General features: G+C 39.0%; 1 protein-coding gene across 1 annotated transcript in view; it reads right to left on the bottom strand.

The window, feature by feature from the left end:
• Positions 1–909: 909 nt before the first annotated feature.
• The window catches only part of ehd4 (EH-domain containing 4), a 37,556-nt gene continuing 13,502 nt past the window's right edge, over positions 910–24,963 (bottom strand). The window contains exons 4-8 of the mRNA XM_085342416.1: positions 12,669–12,835; positions 12,442–12,575; positions 11,766–11,877; positions 7,396–7,560; positions 910–4,146 (exon numbers count right to left, since the gene is read on the bottom strand). Coding sequence (XP_085198542.1) covers positions 3,589–4,146; positions 7,396–7,560; positions 11,766–11,877; positions 12,442–12,575; positions 12,669–12,835 — 1,136 coding nt within the window. The 3' untranslated portion in view covers positions 910–3,588. The remainder of the gene's footprint in view (positions 4,147–7,395; positions 7,561–11,765; positions 11,878–12,441; positions 12,576–12,668; positions 12,836–24,963) is intronic.

The following is a 24,963-nucleotide window of genomic DNA, read 5'->3' as shown; positions in this document are numbered from 1 at the left end:
GGTAACTGTGCAGGGGCGGATCTAGCAAAGTTTAGCCAGGGGGGCCGATAGGGCATTAACTGGGAAAAGGGGGCACAAAGACATACTTTTCTTTCTTATTCTCATTTAAAATGTCGAGCTTTTAATAAATAATTATCCGAATCTTACACCCAAAGTTTTAATTTGATGTAAAATGAATAGAAGTCAATTACTGTATATAGTGACTATTAAGTCTAATATATATACCCTAGTAAGCTATAGTACTTTTTCCTTTGGGAAGGTACCATCTGTGCAGTCTGCAATTTTGTTGAAGAAAGATGTTGAATCTATTTAATATTTCTTGAAAAATAATTGATTTCTGTGCATTTTTTTTCACACTGCATCAAATTAAGGTTGATTACGTTGATTAAGCATCATGAGGTGGAGCGTGAGGGGTGGTTCCCTATTTTTTATTTATTTATTTTTGTTGTTGCTGGGAGTTGGAACCCTATTAGTTAGGTTGCTTAATATTTACGCTAAGTACTCTTTAAAATACCAGAATAGGGAGGATGGTGTAGGTTTAAGTTTATTAGATTGATCAGTATTGCTGAACTATGAAATATTTTTTTTTTTGCATACAGGTATAACAGAATAGCTTTAGTGTAGTTGTTGTTTTAAACTTGAGTATGAACTTATACAAAATGCAGCAAGATATTTAAAAAAAAACAGTTTTGTTGATTAAAAAACACTATATCGGATTCATATCGGTATCGGCAGATATCCAAATTTATGATATCGGTATCGGTATCGGACATAAAAAAAGTGGTATCGTGCCATCTCTATTATATAGACAAACAAACTCCAAACAGAAAAAATAACTGTCTGAGAAATGTGGTTATAATAAAGTCCCAAAAAACAAAACACTGGAACCTTGAGTACATGTACTGAATAAACTTTATTAATTTTATTCATTTCCAGCTCTGCTAACAGGATGAGAGGTGGAAATGCATTAGAACAACACTGGAACAACATTATTACAAAATACATCCGGCTGAAAAAGAAAAAAAAAAACTTTTACATTCAGGTAAATGGAAGTTTGACCTTTTCACTACATGTACAGCTGGACGGATAAAATCATACAGAAAACATAACATGATTCATACATGTTTCACTTTTATAGACAGGGACAGAGAGTGACTGCAGATGTGCCCTTTTGCTTGGAAGATTGAAAGCCTTTGTGTGGCTGCTGAGCAAAAACAGTACATGACACTTATTAATCTAGCAATTCCACCAGTCTTTGCCCCAATAACAGACAGAAAAGACAAAAGCTGTGCTATGCAGGAATTATTATTACCCTCATTAAGTAGGTGGAACCTGTTGCTGTTTGTTCATCTGCACAAAAGAAGGTTTGCAGAAAAAAAAAACAAGTTGAACTTCATGAAACTTGGTGGAGAGATGGAATTAAGGGCATTAAGGTTTGACTTTTTAGAAAAATATCTACATTTTTTAAATTATTTATTCCTATTATTACTGAAATAACATGGTTCAGTTTTGGGAAAGAAATCGGATGTCTACATTTTAAAAAAAAACTACAGAAAATCTCCACAGTAGTTTAAGTCACATCTAAGGAAACCGTCATCTTCCTCAAACTTTAACTAAAGAACTTTTTTGCCTATTGTGACAACTCCTTCCACCCCACCTCCTCCTCCTTTTAAGGGCACTGAACCTTACACTTAACTTACATTATATGATAACCCTGAATTAGATAAGCAGATGAAAATGGATGTTAAAAACAGTATTAGTAACATATGAATATAATTTATTGTAGACGGGCTTGGAAATTAAATGCACTGACAGTTGCATGTTAAAAGCACTGATGTGCAGCAGACCTCCTGTAAAAACCTCAAGGATAACCACAGTCCTGTCATAGGAACAGAGGCCTTTAAACACAACTTAAAAACAGCAACATGGTGACAATGTCAAATTAAAAGAATGTATTCTGACAAACTAAAAGCCTTTGAAATGAAAAGGCACTGATATGGAACGTCTTCCCTTTACATCTGCTGTGGTTTTAAAGGTATAATTCATTTATATATATCAGAAAGTACAATTTCAGACATTTATTTAACCATAAAAACCGCATGAGTTACCTTCTCCCACTTATCTTATCTGTTAAAAATCCTCTATAATTTTATCTAATTGTTTTTCAAACCAATAGTTGGAAGTCACTGCTAATTTTGTTGCTGGGTTTTTAGGTTTGGGTTATGTTGTTGAGTGTTTTATGTCTCAGGTGGGATGCAAAAATGTGTTGCGATATCTTATTTTGTTCTGATGTAATCTCATTTGAAATTTGACATTTAAAAAAAGAAAAGAAGAAAGAAATAACAAGACAACGAACCTATTTCCTGCAAACTCTGTTTCCTGTTTAAAATTTTTCTTTGAATGGTGATGTTAAGACCAGATGCTGAAGTTTTCAGTCTTGCTATTATAAGATCAGAGGTCATGGCTCTCCTCCTGTCCTTTTCATTTTACAATGTCAGGAAACAGAATCAATTGAGCACATACTGACAACTGCATTTCAGGACACTGTCTATCCCTGTGAGCAAATTAGCACTGAGCTGCAGACTATGACCTCTGACCTCACTGTGAGGCCTACATGGAGTGGGAATAAAGTTATGTTACAGCTTCTGATTGCAATACATACTATGTCAGCTTTTACTCCCCAGCTTTAGTTTGTTGTGATGCTGCTGGAGCCATTGCGATTGTGTAAAATGTTAGATTTTATTAATTTTTATTTCATTAACTTATTTTATTTATTTATTTATTTTTTGCATAATGTCATCATCAAGACACATCTTTGGTATTTTTTATCTAAAAGCGTTTAAAGACGAAGTTTCCATAGTGCTACAAATGTTTTTAACAGAATAGAGATTTGCTACAGCCTGGACTGCCAGGTGTTTCAGTCAGTTTAGCAGTGTTTTTCTGTGAAGGAGAATAACTGTCATTGTTGTGTAACTGTGAAGACCTTTTAGGATAAAGCCGGAACAGCTTAAAGGATGGGGAAAAATCCAGAAAGATATTATGAACACCAGCAAGTATGCATTTAAACTTGCATCTAAAGTTTTGTGCAAGTGATGTCCTTTGAAATATGTTGCAGTAAAATGAATAAACTGCACCCTAGCACTAACTGTTACCTTCGGATAGTCGGTTTTCAAGGTTAAACATGAATATATGAATATGAACTTGCCGTCCTTCAGAAATTAAAGTGAATGGTGAAACCAGAATTAGGCAAATGTGGCTATATTATACAAGAACTTTGTCACTTTTCTTCTTTAATGCAATTAAATCAGCTGAAATGCTCATTATGTAAAATATTATCAAAATAAAAGTGCTTTGTTTGACTGCTGCCTGAAAATGTCAAGCATTATTGGGCTCTAATGCATCGTCTTAGTGAATGTATCCAACAAAACCTTACCCTTTGACCTTGTGTAGCATTAGGTGGCCCATTTGTTCTCCTGTTTGTTCAACGAGAAGCAGCAGACACGTTCACCTGTGATGGTTCTTTACATTTTTACACCTCTTCTCTGCTCAGTCTCTCTTCAGCAGCTTGCTTGGCGTCCTGTGAGCACTCTAGTCCTCAATATGATTGTACAAGGCATCTGCAGTAGGGTTTTTGCGGTGGGATGGGGGCACCAGGTGGTTGGGGAGCTCAGTGGGCAGCTCGTAGCCCTCCAGTTTGATCTTGATGAGATGCTGAGCGAGGGCAAACTCCTCGTCGTCCAGCATGCCATCCTGGTCGCAGTCGGCCAGCTTCCAGATCTTCCCTAGCACAGTGTTGGGCAGCCGAGAGTTCATCATCTCTTTCTTGGCATTGACGCCAGTTATCTTGCCGTTGATAGGCATCAGAGTGTAGAAGATCTCATCGTAACGGTGCTTGTCCCGGCTGACAATCCAATCTTCAGCGTCAGCCCCAGCACTGATCCCCTCACCGTAGCCCTGACCAAAGGGCCCATCCTGGGAGCCCTCAAAGGCACCACCTGACACCATGGCAGGAGGCTGCTTGGCCTCCTCCTCCCGGATCATCGCCATAAGAACAGCAATCTTTGAGGCTAACATTTTATCCACCTTCTCAATCAGCTTCACCTTCAGAGATGGGAACTTACTGAAGTCATAGTGCTGCAGCATGTCCTGGAGGAGAAGAAGAGACACAGGTTAACGTCTGCTAACTACTTTTACAGCTCACACTCAGAGAAACAACTACAACGATGACAGATAATGAAGCCTTTAAAATTGTGGTATATTTTTGGATGAGGTACTTGAACACATTATCATAACATGGTGGCTTGCTCTTTCTGCTCCAGCTTGCAGCTTTCAAAAGGAATGCAAGCTGGACTCTTTTCTGCAAGGCTTTACTATGCACATTTTCTTTTTTTGCCACAAACCTCAACACAAGATTACAGCAAACTGATATTTGCATGTGGGATTAATGTTAGTCACTAAACTTTTGACCCCCTCCCCCGCCAGTCTGCCATTTATTCCAGATTTTATCGATTGCTTAAACACAAATTTCTGAAATTATATCTCATATTGCCAAAACAGTAAACACAAATCATCTCACTCAATTTCCCAAACATAGTATTGTACAATATTGAACAATCTACACTCAAAACCATTCACTCTTGCTGAAAAATCAAACTTTGCCCACAGACAGCACACACAAGGCCTCAAAAACACACACACAACAACATAGTCGTACACATTGGTGCAATAAATGTAAAACAATATTCCCAAAACTGGTAAGTTATGTTGCTTGTGGTTCTTCCCCTCAAAAACCTTTTCACATGATGAACACAAAAAAATGCAACCAATGTATATACAGTGGCACATTTTTATTCATGTACCATACAGTACAACACACACCAAAAACATTAGTCCACCTCAGCATCCTGTCTGTGGTCTGGGTCAGGCCAGGGTCAGGTTCCCTGTAGTGCAGCTGGAACATATGTTGTCTCAGACCATCAAGAAAAGCAAGGAGCTATAGTGTTATAGGGTCCTAGAATGGCATGCTGGTGGAGTATCCCTCGTTGGCTGATGGCTGCGCACAGAGTGACATTCCCTCCATGCTGACCAGGGACATTTACAATAGCCCGATAGCCAATTATGTTCCTCCACCTCCTCCTTGCTGGTGTCCTAGACCTCCTTCTCCTCCTCCTTGACCTCTTCCTATGCATGTCTTTGGATCCATTGTTTCAAACCTGAGTGAGCTGACTTTGGCCCTTTTGACTATCCATCAAAGTTTCTGATTGGTGTGTGATGCATTTTGACTCCTAGTGTTTCCACTTTGTTAACTGTGTGCTGATTGAGCTAAAGCTGTGCTTATGTGAGTTAACATTATTGACTGCTTTCTTGGGGCGTCTATCGCGTTCGGTGTGAACACACCGGAAGTGACCACATGGTGTCAGCACTGACAAATGTAGGGATTTGTGTGTAGAGTTTTGCAGTAACAGTCCACCACATCTGACTCATATGGTAAAGCAGGGGCATAGTGTTTATAGTTCAGGGAAATGGGTGTGCTTTTTAGAAAGTGGCATTATGGTTTTGAAATTTGGGTTCAAACTGAGGTTTAGATGTTGTTTACCTTTCTTGTTTTGTGTGCTTATTCCTTGACTTAGTGAGTTTGCTGTCATCAATGTAGTTTATTTTAAATCACCACCCAAAACACTGGGATTCCTTTTGTTTTGAGCATTACACCTGTTGTTGACTATACATAAAAATGGTCAGAGATTCTCACAGTGAAGTAAAGCAGACGAACCTTAAACCTGAATTTGTTTTACTGGCCAGCAGGGGTCACCTGATCTCCTAGTTACAGGGTCGTGCTTCACTTATGGTTGGTAAGTAACTACCATATGAGTAATGGATTGATTCTTATTTAATGCTTTTCTATACTACTCTTGAGCACTCACAGCAACTTTGGCCAGGATCAAACCACCAACCTTCTGATTAGTAGAGGGCCTGCTCTACCCCCCTGAGCCACAGCCATTCACAGTCCTTTTACATTTTAATGAGATCCAAGCCTCACTAATGATATATATTTTATTCAGAAGCAAAATAACCACAGCCCAATAAAAAGGCCTAAATGGGCCTTACTAACACGCTGACAGCACGATTGCACATTGGTTGGATTTTCAGAGAGGTAAGTGTGTTTTAGCAATTTTCTGTACAAAAATCTATGAATTTTACACATTTTTGAATGACATGTAAAAGTTTCACTTAACATAATAGGACATTTTTCTGGAATTCTAATTACTAGTACCATATTATGCCTTCATTTTAATTACTGGTGTCGCTGCTTAAAGAAAACTATTTGTAAAATAACTACAGGCTTTTTCAGGACATCTCACCAGGGAAGTGAAAAATCTCAAACATTTTCTCTGACAATAATCCAATAAAAACAAAGTTTCGCTGAGGGAAACACACACACACACTTGCTGTGCAGCATCTCTCTATCGGCCCAGCAGAGCAGCTGCAGTTCAGTTCATTCTGTCCCCCTGACGTCAGGAAAACAGTTCTTCTTCTTCAGATCACACGTTGTTCCGCATGATGACATGATGCAATGCTATAATCATTTGTTTATCATTTAAATTCAGGTTTTCTTTTACTAAACAACGATTTTCCTGTATTTGCATAAACAGGGACAGGGATTATATTAAACCCAGTGCTCCAGGTCTATCAGCCAGTGTCCAAGAGTGCATTTGCAAACTCTGCCACTCTAAAGGAGACATACACTTCAGAATGACAATTCCACCGAGTGGGCAAGAAGTATAGCACTACTATTCCTATGTGATGCTTCCTATTTGTCAAATTAAAACACAATTTTCTAGAGTCAGGGAAGAATAATTATTTGATCCACTACTGAATTTTTAAATTTGTTCACTTACAAAGAAGTATAAGGAGTCATGTTTTGCTTCAGAATCAAATACTTATTTCACTCAGTGACATGCAAACCAATTCATGACTTTTAAGTAATGCGCTTTTCTTTTCTGTATATTTGCCATTCTGTCTCTCTCCTTTAAAATAAAACTGCTATAAAAAATTAGAAGACTGCTCATTTCTTTGGAAGTGAGCAAACTGTCAAATTCAACAGGGAATTAAATCATTTCCCGTACGGTACGAGCGGCTTCTGTTTCAAGAAACTGTTACTGTGATATGACTGTGATACAAAAAACTATTCTAAAATTGGCAGTTACAGTTACATTGTCTCTTTTTGTTGTGTTAAAAGTGATTAACAGACTTTATCTGGGTTGAGTAAAAATATTCTCAGGATATCCAGGTCCAAAATATATGTGTGTGTGTGTGTGTGTGTGTGTGTGTTTTAATAACCAGCAGGAGATGACTCCTGTCTAATTGCACCTGGCTACTGTGTTGGCTTTTACGTACCTGCATCTTAGTGACATTGGGGAAGTCTCCAGGGCTGATGTGGTGCTCTCTCTGTAGGACGGTGTAGATCTCCGGGAGTCTCTGGATCAGTTCGTCCTTCTTCTTTTCCCGTCCAAACAGAGATGGCATCTCTTTCTTCAGGTAGCTGATAATGTAGGCATGCACCTGCAAGCAGGAAAGCAATGGAGATCATAAGCATTTTAAAATGCCGTGGAGGGGACACAGATCTAAATTCTGTGCCTTAAAACTTAAAGTTTCTTTTAATGGCAGCTTTGGCAGCTTTTTTCCTTTGAGACATTTGAGATTGCATTGAAAGAAGAGGAATGAAACTAAAAGTGTTGCATCAGAAAGCTGATTGAAACTGATCACAAAAGTTCATTCAGCTCATTAAATCTTAAAAAAAAGCCAAAATTCAGGACAAGTGAGGAAGCAAACAGAGAAGAAGTCTGAGTACATGGCAACGCTTAACTGAGACAAAACCGAAGTTATTTATGACTGATCCCCTTTAACTCTTCTGTGTTACCAGTGTAACACACAGCACGGCACAGAAGACACTACCCTGATAGATCCTCAAAAGGAAAAGGTCACAGCCCTCCCGCTGCCAGAGCTCCGTTCAATAACAGCACTGTTTACACAGAGTTTCCTTAATCACACCACCAACACAGGAAGTCTGCTATCTGGGCTACAGGTTACCATGGAGGTCAAGGAAGCTCATACTCTCATGTGTTTAGGTTAATAAAATGAGATTTGAAAATTCAAACAATCAGAAATTGTGAGATGACATCTCACAAATTTAACTTTAATCATTTGTATTTAAGTAAAGAAAAACAAATAATCTTTACATGGAACAACCACAACGTCGACATTTTGTCAACATAAAAACAAAGAATATTTCACAAAATATTCTTTGTTTAAATCTTTAAATATGATTTTATTATGGAATGAAATGGATAATGCAGAAATCTCAGGCTGTTTCCTCTTGCTGGAATAAAAATATAGCTTGAAGTCTGGGTGTTGAGACTTTGGATGAGAGAGAAACAGGAAACTATGAGATGCTGGGTCAGAGGGGAACTTATGGTGACTGATGGATTAGAAGAGGAGAAGAAACAGGAGGAGAAAGGAGGAATGTAGGAGTGCAGGAGGATCATCGGTTACACAGGCAAAGGCATAATGATGGTGGAAGGAAGGGAGGAGTAACACAGTGAGGGAATGAGGTCATGGGATTTCTGAGGGCAAAGTGCCAGAGTACATGAGTGCCATTTATTAAAAGTTACAGAGGAAGGAAAAACAAAACTAAAAAGACTCCTTGGCATGTTTCTGGGTGCTGAACATAACTACATGTGTGAGAAAACAGCTTAGATTCATTTCATTTTCAAATGTACAAAAAAAACCCAAACACAAAACTGTCATTTGTAACTGTAACAAAAACATCTACAAATCCCATTATTTCCTTTGCATCAGTGGCTTAACGTTATCACACCACAAACATCACATCGCAGTGTTTCCACTAGAAAGCACTTGTCATATGTTAGTAGAGAGCAGCCAAATCCTTTGTTTAGCTGATAATTGAAATATGCACCATAACAAAGTTGCTAAACCTCACAGGATTGTGTCATTTCAAGAACTTTTGCAGCTAAACACACATCTGTGCTTGGTGTGGATCGCTCACTCAGGACAGATTCCAGCTCATTGTATAACAACACAACAGACCTGATACAGCTGCTGGATGTGCCTCACTATTAAGTTTTCACAGCAGCCTTCGCAATTTCCCACATAAATACCTTATGAAAAAAGAAGCAACCACGGAGGAAGAGGCTGTGACTTCACACTGAATCTCCTGAGATGATAGACGATCAAATCAACTTGAGCGTCATTGTACAACATTACGAAACATTACAGAGATTAATAATATTAATATGATTGATGTTATTAACCTGCTTCTCTTTGCTTGCTCAAAAATATAGTGGTACCTGAAGTACTTGATCTTTGTTATACTTCAAATTAGAGATGGACCGATCCGATATTACGTATCGGTATCGGTCCGATACTGACCTAAATTACTGGATCGGATATCGGAGAAAAATAAAAAATGTAATCCGATCCATTAAATATCACGAAAGCACCTCGCAAAACTTGCAACACGCCGTAACTCACCTCAGAACGTTAGCAGTCGAGCAGTATGCATCACGTGATAGAGCAGCTGTGGCATGCCGGACCTGTCGGTGGTCTGGATAGCATGTGGAGCTTCGCTAGCAACCTGGCATTTCATCTCCGACAAAGTTATCCCCGAGAGAAGTAAAGCAAGTGTGTAAGTCCATCTCTGAATGTTTGTAAAGCATTCCCACGTTAAGCTTAACAAGCGACTGCCTCTCGCTCTCCGGCTGCTACTTCAATCATGAAACTGCTTAAATGATCAGCTGATCGGCTTTTCTGTCGCGAGTCCGTGTCTCTTGTTTGTTTTTGGCCCACTTTGCACCAGAAAGAGGAAACCAGCGGCTGAACAACAGCAGAACGTTTAAGCTTGATAAGCTGTTGTTAGAATTTATTTAATATTTCTTTCTACACCAGGATCTTTTTCTACGTAGCTGACGCTGGTAACTGTGCAGGGGCGGATCTAGCAAAGTTTAGCCAGGGGGGCCGATAGGGCATGAACAGGGAAAAGGGGGCACAAAGACATACTTTTCTTTCTTATTCTCATTTAAAATGTCGAGCTTTTAATAAATAATTATCTGACACCCAAAGTTTTAATTTGATGTAAAATGAATAGAAGTCAATTACTGTATATAGTGACTATTAAGTCTAATATATATACCCTAGTAAGCTATAGTACTTTTTCCTTTGGGAAGGTACCATCTGTGCAGTCTGCAATTTTGTTGAAGAAAGATGTTGAATCTATTTAATATTTCTTGAAAAATAATTGATTTCTGTGCATTTTTTTTCACACTGCATCAAATTAAGGTTGATTACGTCGATTAAGCATCATGAGGTGGCGCATGAGGGGTGGTTCCTTATTTTTTATTTATTTCTTTTTGTTGTTGCTGGGAGTTGGAACCCTATTAGTTAGGTTGCTTAATATTTACGCTAAGTACTCTTTAAAATACCAGAATAGGGAGGATGGTGTAGGTCTAAGTTTATTAGATTGATCAGTATTGCTGAACTATGAAATATTTTTTTTGTATACAGGTATAACAGAATAGCTTTAGTGTAGTTGTTGTTTTAAACTTGAGTATGAACTTGCAGACTTGCAAAATGCAGCAAGATATTTTAAAAAACAGTTTTGTTGATTAAAAAACACTATATCGGATTCATATCGGTATCGGCAGATATCCAAATTTATGATATCGGTATCGGTATCGGACATAAAAAAAGTGGTATCGTGCCATCTCTACTTCAAATATAATAACATTTTACATGCTCTCAAACTTCGTTCTATGTGGTGTACGCTAGAAGGCTTTTTACAAAATAAAAGCCCTTTGTTTCTTATATGCTTCTACCAGGCTGGACAAGTGTTCCAAATACTGAGCTGAGCATATGCCCTGTATCCCCCACTATGGTGACCATAAGCAAAAATGCAGCTCGGTTAAAGTTAAAGTTAAACCGTTAACTGTTTGATAGCTCTACATTATTATAACCAAATAAACAATAAGGCCCTGATTTAATTTTTTTAAAGCTCATTTTATTTATTTATTAGTCAGACCTGCTCATATCAAATTATAAGTCTGAAACATTAAAACACACCAAGTAACAAATTAACTGCAGTTACATTGTTGTTACATCAATTATTGAGCTGAATTACAGTTTTCCTTTCTTTATTTACTTAACGTAGGACTACTTTGAAAATTATAGGACCCCTCTGGCTGTATACATAAATACAACCATGTTCTTATTAGCAAGAATATAAAATTAAATTATATCTAAAAAAAGACCCACACCAGCACAGTGATGGCAAAATATAAGCCCTGCATGATATGTGTGACGCATGTTTTCTATCTCATTTAGTTCTTTAAAATATATTAAAAACTCTTCTAAATTGAATTCATGTGGTTGTTGTAAGCTTGGTTTCAGGATTAGGGTCTGATTCAGGCTTTATTTCCACATCAGTGTTAAAATTAAATACCACTTCTGTTTCCTGTTTCCCCAGAATAAAAAACATCTATGTTTCGATTCTTCATTTGAAAGGCTGAAACAACAGCTGACATCATTAGAAACCATTTTCTCACAAGGACACCTCCATTAAACATAGATTTAGCCAGTTGGAAACACTATCCCAGTGATCCTCAGTCAAATATTCCACAGTATTCCTAGAATTCCTCAAAGTCTAGAATTCCTGAAAGTTAACTCCAACCACAACGTGTGACTTCCTGTCTCACCTTGGCCAACCTCGCCCTCTTGATCAAGTCGTTGAGTTTACGGAGAGCAGCATTCCTGGGAAGACTCTGGATGTCCCGGAACAGGTCCTGAGACTCTGCCTCGAACAGACGCCTGACAAGTACCAGGAATGAATCAATGAATGAATGAAGTAAGACACGTATATGGAGAAAGAAATCCTACTCTAACAAGCAAATGAGTAAACACACGAACAAATGGATGGATGGATGAAACAATACATACATCATGGAGAAAGGTTAAATAACTAAATTAGATTATTTTATGAACATATGAATAACAGTTTTCTTCATTCTTACAACCATCTATCATATTATATTTTTATAGTATATTTATTTTTTCATTCAATTCCACTTGTGCAATCAATTCTTTTGAGAAAGCAATAATCAATTTTAATTGCAGCACCTGTTCTACATGTTTTAATGTGTAAACACATGAACTGTGTACATGCTGTGTAGCTCCAAGCTTAGTTTTTCAATTCCATCCAAAATTTGTCTTTAGACAAATGGGGGGTGGGAACTAAAACAAATTGCTTCAGTCAGAGGATGAAATTGATGGGTTGGTTTGGAATTATGAATCATAGATAAGAGGTTCTCATGTCTAACTTCATTAAAAAAGCATCATTCCCTGCGAACAAACAGACAAAGTAACGTATCTCACCTGTTCTCTGTGTTTTGCAGCGGTTTGGCCCAGAAGGAGCCGAGATAAACTCTCACCACCTCTGGAGTGTTGATCACCTTCCCCAGTGACCACATGAGGGCGCCATACACCCGCATGAGCTGCTGGGTGTCCACCTAATCGAACAGGTGAGGAGGAGGAGCTTAAGGTTAGACTGACACAGGTAAGCAGAGTTTAATTTCATGTTAGATTTGTTCAGCTTCTCCTACCTGGTCTGCCTTGTTGAGGACGACTCGGATCTTGTCGTCTTGACCCTTGAAAGCTTTGATGGCCTCTGAAAACTCATCTGAGATGTCCAGCTTGTGTGCATCAAAGAGGAGAATGATCCGGTCCACTCGCTCTCCAAACCAACGCAGGACCTCAGCAAAGTCATAACCTTGCAACAGGGAGACAAACAAAAGGATCAGTCTAGTTCCCATTTCTAGATCATTTCTGGAAAATGAACACTTAGCATAACAAAGTCTAATAATTTTGACTGATGAGAAAGAAAATTACATTTGGCTTGAGGTGTAATTTGTGCACCACTATTGAGTGGAACAGGAATTTGATCCCCTACAACCCAGCAATAATTCTGGTTTACAGAGATTAGAATCAACCAGTCAATGAATGAATGAAATAATCAATCAATCAGTCAATCTGATACTCCCGACCCTGAACCATAAGACTATGCTTGGGAGAAAGCACTGTGGTCAGATGAAACCAAAACCAAGCTCTTTGCCATCAAATGAGGCAGAGTATGACACAAAGGACACCATCCCCACAGTCAAGCATGTTTCAAGTGGAAACAATATGCTTTGGGGCTGTTTTTCTACTAAGGCTACAGAGATGACTCCACCACACTGACGTACCAATGGATGGGGTCGTGCACCGTAAAATCTCAGACAGAAGATGGGTCCTAAAGATGGGTCATGAATGGGGCTTCCAGCATGACCATGACCCAAAAAAATACTGACAAGACAACAAAGCAGATGTATATTATGGTTAGGGATGGGTACCGGTATCCGGTGCCATGATGGCACCGGTTCTGACATAAACGGTAGTAACCAGACCGAAAAGCAGCGCACATTTAGGTGCTTTTTTTTCCTGAGATGTCATACACTTTGAATTCTAGCCAATCATTTTACGTTTCCGAGGATAGTAGGCGGGTCCAGGTACGTACGTTCTTTTAGAGCAGAGCTACAGATTAAAAATGCCCAAGGCGAAGCGGTCAAAAGTCTGGCTGTGCTTCACAGCAAAATATGCAAACTCAGCAGCCTGCAACAAGTGCTTTAAGCTGATACTGTGATACTGTCAAAGGAGGTAACACCTCAAATCCGAAGAAAAACCTGGCGACGCATAGCGTTTTTTTAAAAGCCGAGAAATGCGCCGTATTTGATAGCTTGCTGCGAGACCTCACACCGAGCACATCTACTGCGGGTGTGGTGCCTGTTATCGGACCCGGAGTTAGCAACATCCCCCAAAAACACGAAGAGGAGAGTCCTGGCCCCTAGCCCTGCCAGTGTAGCAGAAATGATGAGGATGATGATGCAGCAGCAGCCGTTCTTCTCTGCGTCAGTAGCTTAATGTTGTTCGTGTGTAATTTACGTTGAGTAGGCTAACCACGTTATTACATTAATGCATGTAAGGTGAACTAGCAAACACCGTCGTTGTTACATGCGGCTGTCTTCTTGTTTGATGGCAGATACTCCCTTCACCCTGGCCAAAAAGGCTAAAATGACCAAAGAAAAAAATCGAAAACAGTTAAACATGAGAGGTTTTTGGACAAAGTTTGTGTTTTTTCCATTGTTTAAGCACTGCTTCCAGCCAAGAATGATACCATATATGCCCTATAGCTGCAGAAAAGGCTAACATTGTTATCTTTTTACAAAAAACAGCTGAATATGAGAGGTTTTTGGACCAATTTTGTGTTCTCCATTCTTTAAGCACCGGTTTGAGCACCGCTTGAGCACCGGCACCGTTTCAAAAGTACCGGTTTGGCACCGGTATCGGATAAAACCTAAACGATACCCATCCCTAATTATGGTTATGGAATGGCCTAGTCAGTCCTAAAGAAAATCTGTGGACGGCGCTCTTCAAGTTGCCAAACAATAGCCAAGAAACCTGAAGGATTTAGAGAGTTTCTGTAAAGAGTGGGCAAAAATCCTGCCTGAGATTTCTTCAAGTCTAGTGACTAAGTACAAGAAACTTCTTACTGTTGCGATTACAAACAAGGGTTTCTCCACCAAGTTGCCTACTAAGTCATGTTTTGCTTGGGGATCTAATATTATTTCACTCAATGACATGCAACTTAGTGTAAAACTTTTATGTAATGTATTTTTTCTGAATTTTGGGTTGATATTCTGTCTCTGTCAATTTAAATGAAACCACCATAAAATTTAGAGAGTACTAATTTCTTTCTAAATTTCCTTCTAAAACTTACAAATTCAGCACGAGATCAAATAATTATTTCCCTCACTTTAGCATACAGTAGTCCCGATGTAGGTATATTCATAGTGAATTTAACAGCCACAAAACAGTTCTGTTTCTCTCTGGCTCTCTCTCTCTCTCTCTCTGTGTGTGTGTGTGTGTGTGTGTGTGTGTGTGTGTGTGTGTGTGTGTGTGTGTGTGTGTGTGTGTGTATAAAGTGATAAATAGCAATTTGGGTGTGGTTCATCTGAAACTGGGTGACACTGACCTCACTTTTGAAAACTCAAGAGCTTTTATACTCAAACAGGAAGATTGCTGCAGCAGAAGGAAATGTTTCTACTCCTGCTTACATATCTGACTAAATTCTACTTGTCTTTACTGGGTAAATGGGCTGGTATCCAGCACTTCTCTCCTTTTGCTGTGTACTCAGTGCTTCTGCACTAGAAACCATATAAACCCTTCACAAAGATATTTATACAGCATTTTAACTTGAGTTACTTTGTATCTACGGATAGATGCATTGGGGTTAAAATAGTTACCCTCAGTTGAAGGGACAAAAAGTAATTTTGATCTTCTCTTTGTCCTGCCTTGCTTGTCAATCATTTCTGCGCAGTGATGCCTCAAATCACCAAGTATAAAAAAGTAAAATGCCCTAATGGTAACAATAATAATTATAATAATAATAATAATAATAATCATTGAGGAGCAGCTGAAGCTGAGCAGAAGGTATATGAAGGAGTGTAAGGGTGAAGGAGGTCTGAAACATAAGGAGGACTCTTGCTGCAGAGTTCTGCACCATCTACACCCGACAGAAGAGAGAATGGCATTACAGTAGTCCAGATGAGAGGTGACCAGAGTATGAACCCGGAGTTGAGTGCTGAATTAAAAAAAGAAAAGGGTGAAGCCTAGAAATGTAATGAAGGTGGAACGTGAGACATGACTGATGTGGGCGGTAAAGGAGAGGGGTTTGTCCAAGATGATTCCAAAACCTTTGACACTATGGAAAGCGTGGACCTGACAATAGATACAACAAAGGGTTAGGCCTGTAGGCAGGATATGAGGACAGGAGGGGGAAGAGAATTTCTGGGTTCTGTAGAATAATACTATTGTGTGTCATCTGCATGAAAAATGAATTGCATACCAAAATTGTGGACGATATTTCCAAGAGGATGAAAATAAATTATAAAGGCCGCAGCACTGTTCCCTGAGGGACAACATGTTTGACTGACGCGAGAAGTCGGATAATCTTGCCTTGAATAAATTGTTTCCAGTCAGACAGGTAGGCTGTAAACCACTTGAGTGCTGTGTCCTCAATTCCGATGTTAGCCAGATGTTCTAACAGTAACTTGCCATCTTGTGTCTCACTAAATATTAGTTTAGGACCTTTCCTTTCCACCTTACCTACCTTATTTTAGCTGATGTTGGTAAGCTTCAGACAGTACAGCCACTTATTAAGGATGTGTCATTTTAGGATTTTAAAAGACGAGTAAAGGAGGTAAAAACGTATTTATACTATTTATCATAGGACTGTATAAGAAGGCCTGTGAATTGTATGAAGAAGGGAAAGGGAGATTCCAGTTAGTTTGTTATATTTTTCCATGCAGTGCTTTTAAGATTTGCACAATAAATCAGGCATAAAAAGGTTCTCAGAAGCTCTCCGTAATTCACTGTCCTCCTGCTCACTTTGAGGTTGCTGGGAAACATATTTATTTGTCCAGGTCTTAACAGGTAGAGCTAAAGTGCACAGTTTACACTGAACACATGGCTTCCAGAGCTGGCTGAGTGTGCATAGAGCACCATCGACCACAGCCAGTGTACCCGAACACATGGGTAGTACAAACACCTTCAGCAAACATTCATACTTTTCTTCTAAATGTGTTTGCCACTTCATCAACCTTAGGTCTAATGGATAACAGACATTTGGAAAGTTTTTGAAATACAATAAGAAGCAAATAAGCAAAAATGTACTGCCTAGTAAAAATGTACATAATAATAAAATGTAGAGTAATAAATTAAATGTAATAAAATAAAAAGAAGTACTTGAGAGTGCAAACTACCACGGCAGCTCCATCTCTGGGCAGTATTTAATTTTAAGGGAACAGTATTGTATTTTGAATATATTTATTTTGTTTTCCTTGTTTCCTTTAAACATGCTTTTAGTGTATTAAAAGCAAGGGCAAACCTTCGTTATTTGCCCTGTTGAAACATTTTAATGCACCTGACATAATTTTAAGTATAAATACTTTTTATTATTTTTTTATTTATGGATTAATTCTCTTTCTCTTGACTTCCTTAAATATGTAACCCATCTTGGGGTCAACTTGAAAGAAAGGCAGAAGACTAAAAATGAGATCAGAGGTCAAGTGTGACATGACATTTAGATAAAATTATATTGTGATATTTAGAAGTTTACCAGTATCATTTCCTAAATGCCAATACAAACAATAACAGTAGCATTTTAAAAATAGTTTGAAAAATAAACAATAGACATACCATTTCCTATAGACCTAAATGTTGCCAATACAAACAATGGCATTAAGAAACATAGTTTTAAATAGCTCTATATAGCACTTGTATCACTTTGACCTTCAGATCAAACTATCGACCCTAAAGATGATATCAGAGGTTAAACATTTATATGGTACTCTCTACATGTTGACAATACACCGGGGTATTTTTCAACAAACAAAATTTCAGCATATAAATCATCAAGTTTGCCTTGAAGACCTCGGTCGACCAAGGCCAATGGGTTGTTAACATGACCCCAGTGTACGCCCCTACAAAGTTTAATCACATTTCATTCAACACTTTTCAAGCTATCGTGTTTAAAAACACAACCTCCTTGGCGGAGGTAAAAACGATCTAGAGGTTGGATACCAGCCTATCAGCTGAATTTCACAAATTAAACACAACAGTGGAGCATCCCACTTTGCCTACATTCACAACATCACTTCGGGGCAACAAACATCTGACTGTTTGTGGACACAACACATGTACAATTGCTGATGATGCATATTATGAAGGTTAATGAGGACTACCATCAGCATTTCTAATGTGTAAATTCCAAAACCTAGAACACTGCAATGGCTTTAGTTAACATTAAAAGCTATTACACACCAATCTTTCTGTTCAACCTGACCAAATTATTAAAGTCAATTAAAAGCCCAACAGGTTGGTCTGGTGTCCAAATTTCCAAGACCCCAATGTGATCAAGCATCTACCAGATGTGCTGGCACTAGCCCAACTTATGGAGGCCCCACTAGCTGCCAAGAGAACCAAAAAGGGCCACTGCTTTGTCACTCTCCCCATGGCTTCTGTGCAGGTCTCCTGAGCCCTGCAAGTCTGTTTCCACCTCCTGTCATCACCATTCACATTCACCATTCTGGTTCTATTACAGGACAACTGATTATTTCACATGCTCCAATTCATTTAAAAACGGAAATGCCTTCTCCTTAAATGTCTACTTCCCCTGCACTGCTGGAACATAGTGAATTATTACTTATTCCACAGTGCAGAGGTGCAAGCGTGGATGTTGCCTTTGTGTACATGTTGGCAATGTCACAAGTGTGCATTACATGAGGGAATGGCACCAAAAACAATGAGGAAATAGTAATTATTAGGATTTAAAGGAAAACAAGCTAAATACAACCTTGAATGTCAAGCTATTAAAATTCACTCTGACTACTGTCAACCCTGAGGAGCATTGTCCAATGAAAAAAATCCAACATTGGATTAATTATGAGTGTTTTGGTGACTCTTAGATAAAAGAAGACATCTGCTGAAGAACTGCAGGTAAGTTTTTTCAATTAAGCTGTTGTTTAGATAGAAAGGCTTAAAGTCTACAGCTGGAAGAGACCAATCTGATGATCTCATATTATGAAGAATCTTAATTTTCAGAATGACTGTAATGATCACATAATTAAACACATACACCCAAGAGCTGTCCAGGTTTACTTACCCTACATTAGCAAATCAAAAGGGTGATTGACTGTGACACAGTTAGAATTACACCCATTCAAAGGACAACACATCATGAAGGTTTAACATTTTTTGTAATGAGAATTTCATGATGTTACAAAAGTTGCAAGACTAAACATTCTGAGAGTTGTGGCCACAAAATTCAGCATTTATAGTTTAAAGTTTAGCTTTGGGAGGAAGTAACAGATTTAATATCTAACTAACCGCAAGTAATTATCACAAGTTCACAAGTTCAACTAGGAGTGATGATACGTCCCTGGTCGAGGGTTACCCTAGGCATAACCTAACGACAATTATCTAACCTGATCTCCTAATTAAAAAGAACAGCTCGATTATGGCAAAAATGATAATCACGATTATTTTCACTGAAATTGAGATCTCGATTATTTGACGATATTTATTTAACCCTTTAAGACCTACCATAGAACCAAGTCCGCCAGAGCTTATATTATTTTTTTACATGTTGTAGTGCCATTTGTGGGAGCATTTCAAGTTGCTATACAACTGTTATATTTTAATAATATGTATGCATTAAGTCCATAGTAACTACATTAATTGCAAAAAAGTGCAATAAACTACAAAAAAATTGAAAATAGTTTTTTTTTTTTTTACATATATTTCTACTTGGAGAAATTTAAGAGGCTTATCCCTCAAAACTTTAAATACAAAAAAGTTGCAAAAAATAGTTTACAACAACAGGAAATTTATTTTGAGTGTCTTCATAGTTTTATTTTGGAGATACACAAATTTTTATATATACTGCAGGAAAAACGAAAAAACAATCATATGATGCAAATTTGCAAAGAAAACAGCATGTGCATCAAAATAAACTATTTCCAGCAGTGTAATTTGAGTTCTAAGCATCCCAGAAACTATTCAGAAAAGTCAAACATGACCAGTATAGGTTTTTAAGGCCTACAAGTAAAAAACTACATTTCCGCGAAAATGACGTCACTTCCGGTTTCGGCCAGGAAATGGCGGACATGTGATAGTTCGCGCTGACATCTGTTTCACTGTGGGAAGTGTTACGAACAGCTGATCGGATCGGCAAAGCATGTTTCTGGAATATTATGTTTTTGTTCCTGCAAGCGCTTTTTATGCAATTTTTGCAAAGCTATATGTGGAAGGAAACCGTGACCGAGGACAAGCTGATGGCATAAGATGTAAGTACAGCTCCTCCGGTTTCATATACAAAACAAATTATTGCGCTAGCTTACACGGTTCAGGTTCTACAGGGATTTAAAAATAGTTACACAAAACGGAGCGTGCTGCTCTGACCGGATTTAAAGGGTTAACAATGACTTTAAAAAATAATATAAAATAGTGTGCAACACCACTGAAGTTTTTTTTAACCTCTCTTTTCAACCAACAGCAGTCACTCTCCTCTCCAAATAACTTCTGCTTAGCTTTCCGAGCTTCCCTCGGGTCCTCTTAATCAGCGGTCTCCAACCTTTTTTGCGCCACGGACCGGTTTATGCCCGACAATATTTTCACGGACCGGCCTTTAAGGTGTCGCGGATAAATGAGGGAGGGGCTAATAATCGGCTCAGTCATTTTTAATGATCGTTGAAAGCCCAGATCGTAATCGTGATTAAAATTCGATTAATTGAGCAGCCCTAATTTGTGGTAATAGAGATATGAGAAATACAATTCAGCTCACACAATAAACTAATGCAGTTCAGTTTATGGTTCTCACACAAACAACTTTACAAGCAGCTGATTGGCTATTTTTAGGCTGCAGAAGAGGCATGCAAAGGGACGAGGTGGCTGTCAGCAGGAGGTCAAGATGCTGCTGTCCATGCAGTTATCCAGTCTGCACTCAGAAACTTATTTACAACAGCCAAGCCGCAGCCTCCACCTGGCTCAACAGCAATTTTTAATGGGCTGGCTTTAGCTGTGTGGCTGAGGAGGTAGAGCAGGTCATCTACTTACAGAAGGTTGGGGTGGTTCAATCCCTCCATGCCAAGTATCCTTGGGCACGATAATGAACCCCAAATTGCTCCTTGCTGAGAAAAAAGGGTGGGTGGATGATGTTATATAAAGTGCTATGAGTGCTCAAGTAGAGTAAAAAAGGTGCTATATATGAATCAATCTACTAACCATTTATCCCCACACACACACAACCCATACACACATCTTTGAGAGAGGACAGAAAGATACAAGCACCCTGATACTGGGAGGAGTCCAACATACAAAGAAGCATAGACCATGGATCATAGGAGGGAAATCAAGATTTCAGTCATTAATCATGATTCAGTCATATGATCTTGGCCAGAGTGCCAACCGCTACCTGCACACATGCTAGCAGCTCAGCAAGAGACAGTCAGGCTCCAAGTCAATTCTCACTCTTGGGGCATGTCGATGTCACACTATAGCATTCACCTCAATGATGATTGAGCAACGTCCATCCACTGATTAAAGGCAGTGTGTGTGTGTGAATGCTACAAAGAGGTTCTAATGCTCCTATTAGAACTCTGTTACTCCAATCAGACTCCACCCACTGATGACAGACTGGCAGGAGATCAGCACATGGGACCAGAGCCCTGTGGGCAAACATCAACTCCACCCTGTAGACAATCCACAAGCCAGCGTCTCTGCCAAACATGCAGCTGTAATGTGTCCATAAAACATGCTCTGTGCTCAGGGAAACACTAGACAGGCAGAGCAGACTTTTGTTATAAAATGGAAAGGATGGCAGATATAACTATTGTTTTTCCTTCCAATAACTATCCACTCTATGACATCACAGACAGATAACTCCCACAAACATTTGCATGGAAGTATATTTGAGATCGGAAAATTTTACCACTGCAAAAACTCAAAAGCAAAAGCCATACCACTGACTGCCAACCCCTTCACAGTCGACGTATTCCTGTTTTAAGTGTCCCCCAGCTCTCCTCCTTTAACTAAATCACTCCCTCAATCATTTGAAAGTTTATATTTGCAAATCATACGTCAAATCCATTATTTTGGACATGAGGAAGCACAGAGAATAGAATCAGGGTGAATGGGGCACATGGTGGTAGGTAGTAGACACCCATTAGTTAGCAGATTTCCAATATAAAGCTTTCAGCTGAGCTTTTAACCCATTGCCATCTTGCTGTTTCGAAACTTGAGATGACAACGATGGGTGAATCTCACTGACAAAATGAGGAATTCTGCACACTGTCCTCCGCTCTAGTCATTTCTAATTTTGTCCATCCTGGTCACACAAAATAAAAAATCTTAACATCGTGAGCTCTGCCACCTGCAGCTCTGACTCCGGTCTTTTTTCAATACCACCCTTTCCAAACAATACATTATAGCAGGCCTCACAAGTATCTAGTAAACCTTCCCTTACACTCTTGCTGGCATTCTACTGTCACAAATCACCCCTGACACTCTCCACCTACTCCACCCTGCCTGCACTCTCTTCTTCACCTCTCTTGTGCATTCTCCATTGCTTTGGACGTATCTCCATGTATTTAAACTTATCTATCCTCACTTTCAATCACAGATGCTTCTACCTACTTTCATTCTTCTTCTCTTCACAGAATATCTCCACCTTTCCAAGCTCTACTCCACCTGCTCCCTACTCTCACTGCAGATCAGAATGTCATCTGAAAACTTTATAGTCCTTGGAGACTCCTGCCTGACCTCATCTGGTAGCTTTTCAATCACCATTCCAATAAAGAAGCCCTGATTTAATCCCACCCCCTACCTTGAATCCATCTGTCACTCCTACCACACATTTTCCTTATAGATGCCCTACACTACTGTCACATACTTCTCTGCCACTTCTGACTTCCTCTTGCAGTACCACACTTCCTCTCTTGGCACCAGCATCACATGCACCACAGCAGAGCTGTTTCTAACCTTCTCTGTATTTCTCCATAAACACTGCCAAAGAAAACATCACATATGTAGTGCTCTTTCTCAGCATGAAGCCATACTAGTCCTCACTAATCATAACTTCTCTCCTCAACCAAGCTTCTACAACTCTTTCCCATAGTTTTCCCAATCTGCTCTCTCTTCAAGACAACTCTATACCTCCACAGGTGGAGTGATTCCCTTCCACTCTTCGCTCTCTTCATACCTGCCCTTTCTTCCTCCTTACTAATCCTATTACCCATTGTTATTTTATAAAAATGCACTCAGTCAAACTGCAGAACTTCATTAATGTTAATTAGGCCTCACAATATGAAAGTCACCTTTCATTAGCAGTGATGATGCTTGACAAATTAAAGGCTGCTACCTGCACAAGTTTGATATCCATGCATATGCACACATTCAAGTTGTCAAATGAGATTGACACAGAGTAATCCTCTGAAGCCCTGCTAGTGACACAGAGATGCACAGGGGACTTTCTTGAATCAATTACAGTTTTTTGGTTTTTAGGTGCAGCAAAGGAACTTTCTATTTTATACCCAGAGCAAAAATTGCATTATTGATACAAAGTGTTGAACTCAGAAAAGATAAAATATGTATACAAATACGAAATATCTATATGATACATGTCTAATATACAGGTGCTTTAGTTGCCGAAACAAATCTTAAATGAAGCCCGACTAAAAAAAACATAAAGGCCACATGTCTACACAGCAGGAGGTCTGAAGTGGGTCAAAACATGTTCAATGTGCTGGAAGGCAGCTGCAGCACACACACACACACACACACACACACACACACACACACACACACACACACACAGAGCTGTTCAGTCATTTTAAACTGCTCAAAGTAACTTAATCAGATGAAACATTCCTGAGCAGTAGCAGCGGCATGACAGTTTGCCATCAGCATGTGCGCAGTGAAGTTTAATCTATTGCTGATGCTGTCTCTATGTGCGTTCATGTTGAGTCACAGTTGGCCCGTCAAAAGTCTTCAAGAGGAATTCAGGCTCAGCTGAGCAGCCCTAAATGCTTCCAGATGGAGGGAAAGCCCCACCACTGCTTCCTGTGGCCCTCATTCCCTCCCTTTAATCCACCATCCCTCCATTGCTGAATCCATCCTTCCATTTGCCCAGCTGAGCTGTTCAAGTAATGGTGTCATTCATAAGGTTGACTCAATGTAAGGGAATCGGGAATTCTGCAATAAAAGGAGAAACTTGTTTCTACAAAAATATTCTAATATAGATAATAAAAAATTAACACATAGTCTAGTTAATGCACCGAAGTTAGATTGGTAGATTTTTGCTATATGCTGCAATCCCTATTACTAGATCCACTACATGTTAAGTGGTGGATCTACGCCATCATCTAATAAAACTGTTTTCATAAAGCTGATTTTATGATAAACCATTCCTGACTATATACAGCTGAGCAGGAGAATGTAGTTGCCCTAATGTGTGTCTTTGTTTTAACAATGTTGCACTTCAGTGGTTAAAATATTCAAGCAATCTAACTAAAGACTACCTACCCACAACATTAAATGTCAACTTTTGTTGCCTCCAAAGTCGAGTTGGTGCCTTATTTGCAAGTTTGGTAATTCAGGCTTGCACACCTCCTTAACATTTTTGATATCTGGACGCACTGTTGTTGACTCTCACTGTCTCTCTAACCACTCGATTCTGACAGATGATCTTCCACAACAAAACTTAAGTGCAGCTGTAATCAGAATCACATATCCTTCCTGTTCTCTGCTGACTTTCATTTGCCAGATTTGTAAAAATGTCTCATTTATACCAGATGGATCTTCCTCTAGGTTTCCCTCTGGGAGCTCCAAGTACTTTGGACAACTTTAGCATCGGCATTTCTGACAATGTAGCATGCCACAATACATACAACTGTGAAGTAAAGGGCTACTTTGAGGACATACAATTTAAAAGGACTCCCTGCTGGTTCCCTGGGGAACTCCTTTGTGACCGTTTATGAACATTAGCAGGTGTGTTTCCCACTGAATCATACAGTCCTGTGCTATAAGCACGACAGCATTAGAAAGCTCAGTATATGGTCTGAGTCTATGTGACTTTCTGGCTCTCCACCCAACATACCACTGCTATTATATAAAACTTTCAGCAAAGATACCCGTGGGATGTAAAATGTAGAGCTTAGTACAGCACAAGCATCTACTCAGAAAAGAGACGCCCTTTCATTTCCTTAAAGCAGAATGATATACTTAATAGCATAAAAGCAATTTTGT

The sequence above is a fragment of the Diplotaxodon limnothrissa genome, linkage group LG19 (assembly GCF_057381915.1).
Source record: "Diplotaxodon limnothrissa isolate DT_005_m linkage group LG19, D_limnothrissa_male_GT1.1, whole genome shotgun sequence".
NCBI lineage: Eukaryota > Metazoa > Chordata > Actinopteri > Cichliformes > Cichlidae > Diplotaxodon > Diplotaxodon limnothrissa.
This window is presented reverse-complemented; position numbering and strand designations above follow the sequence as displayed.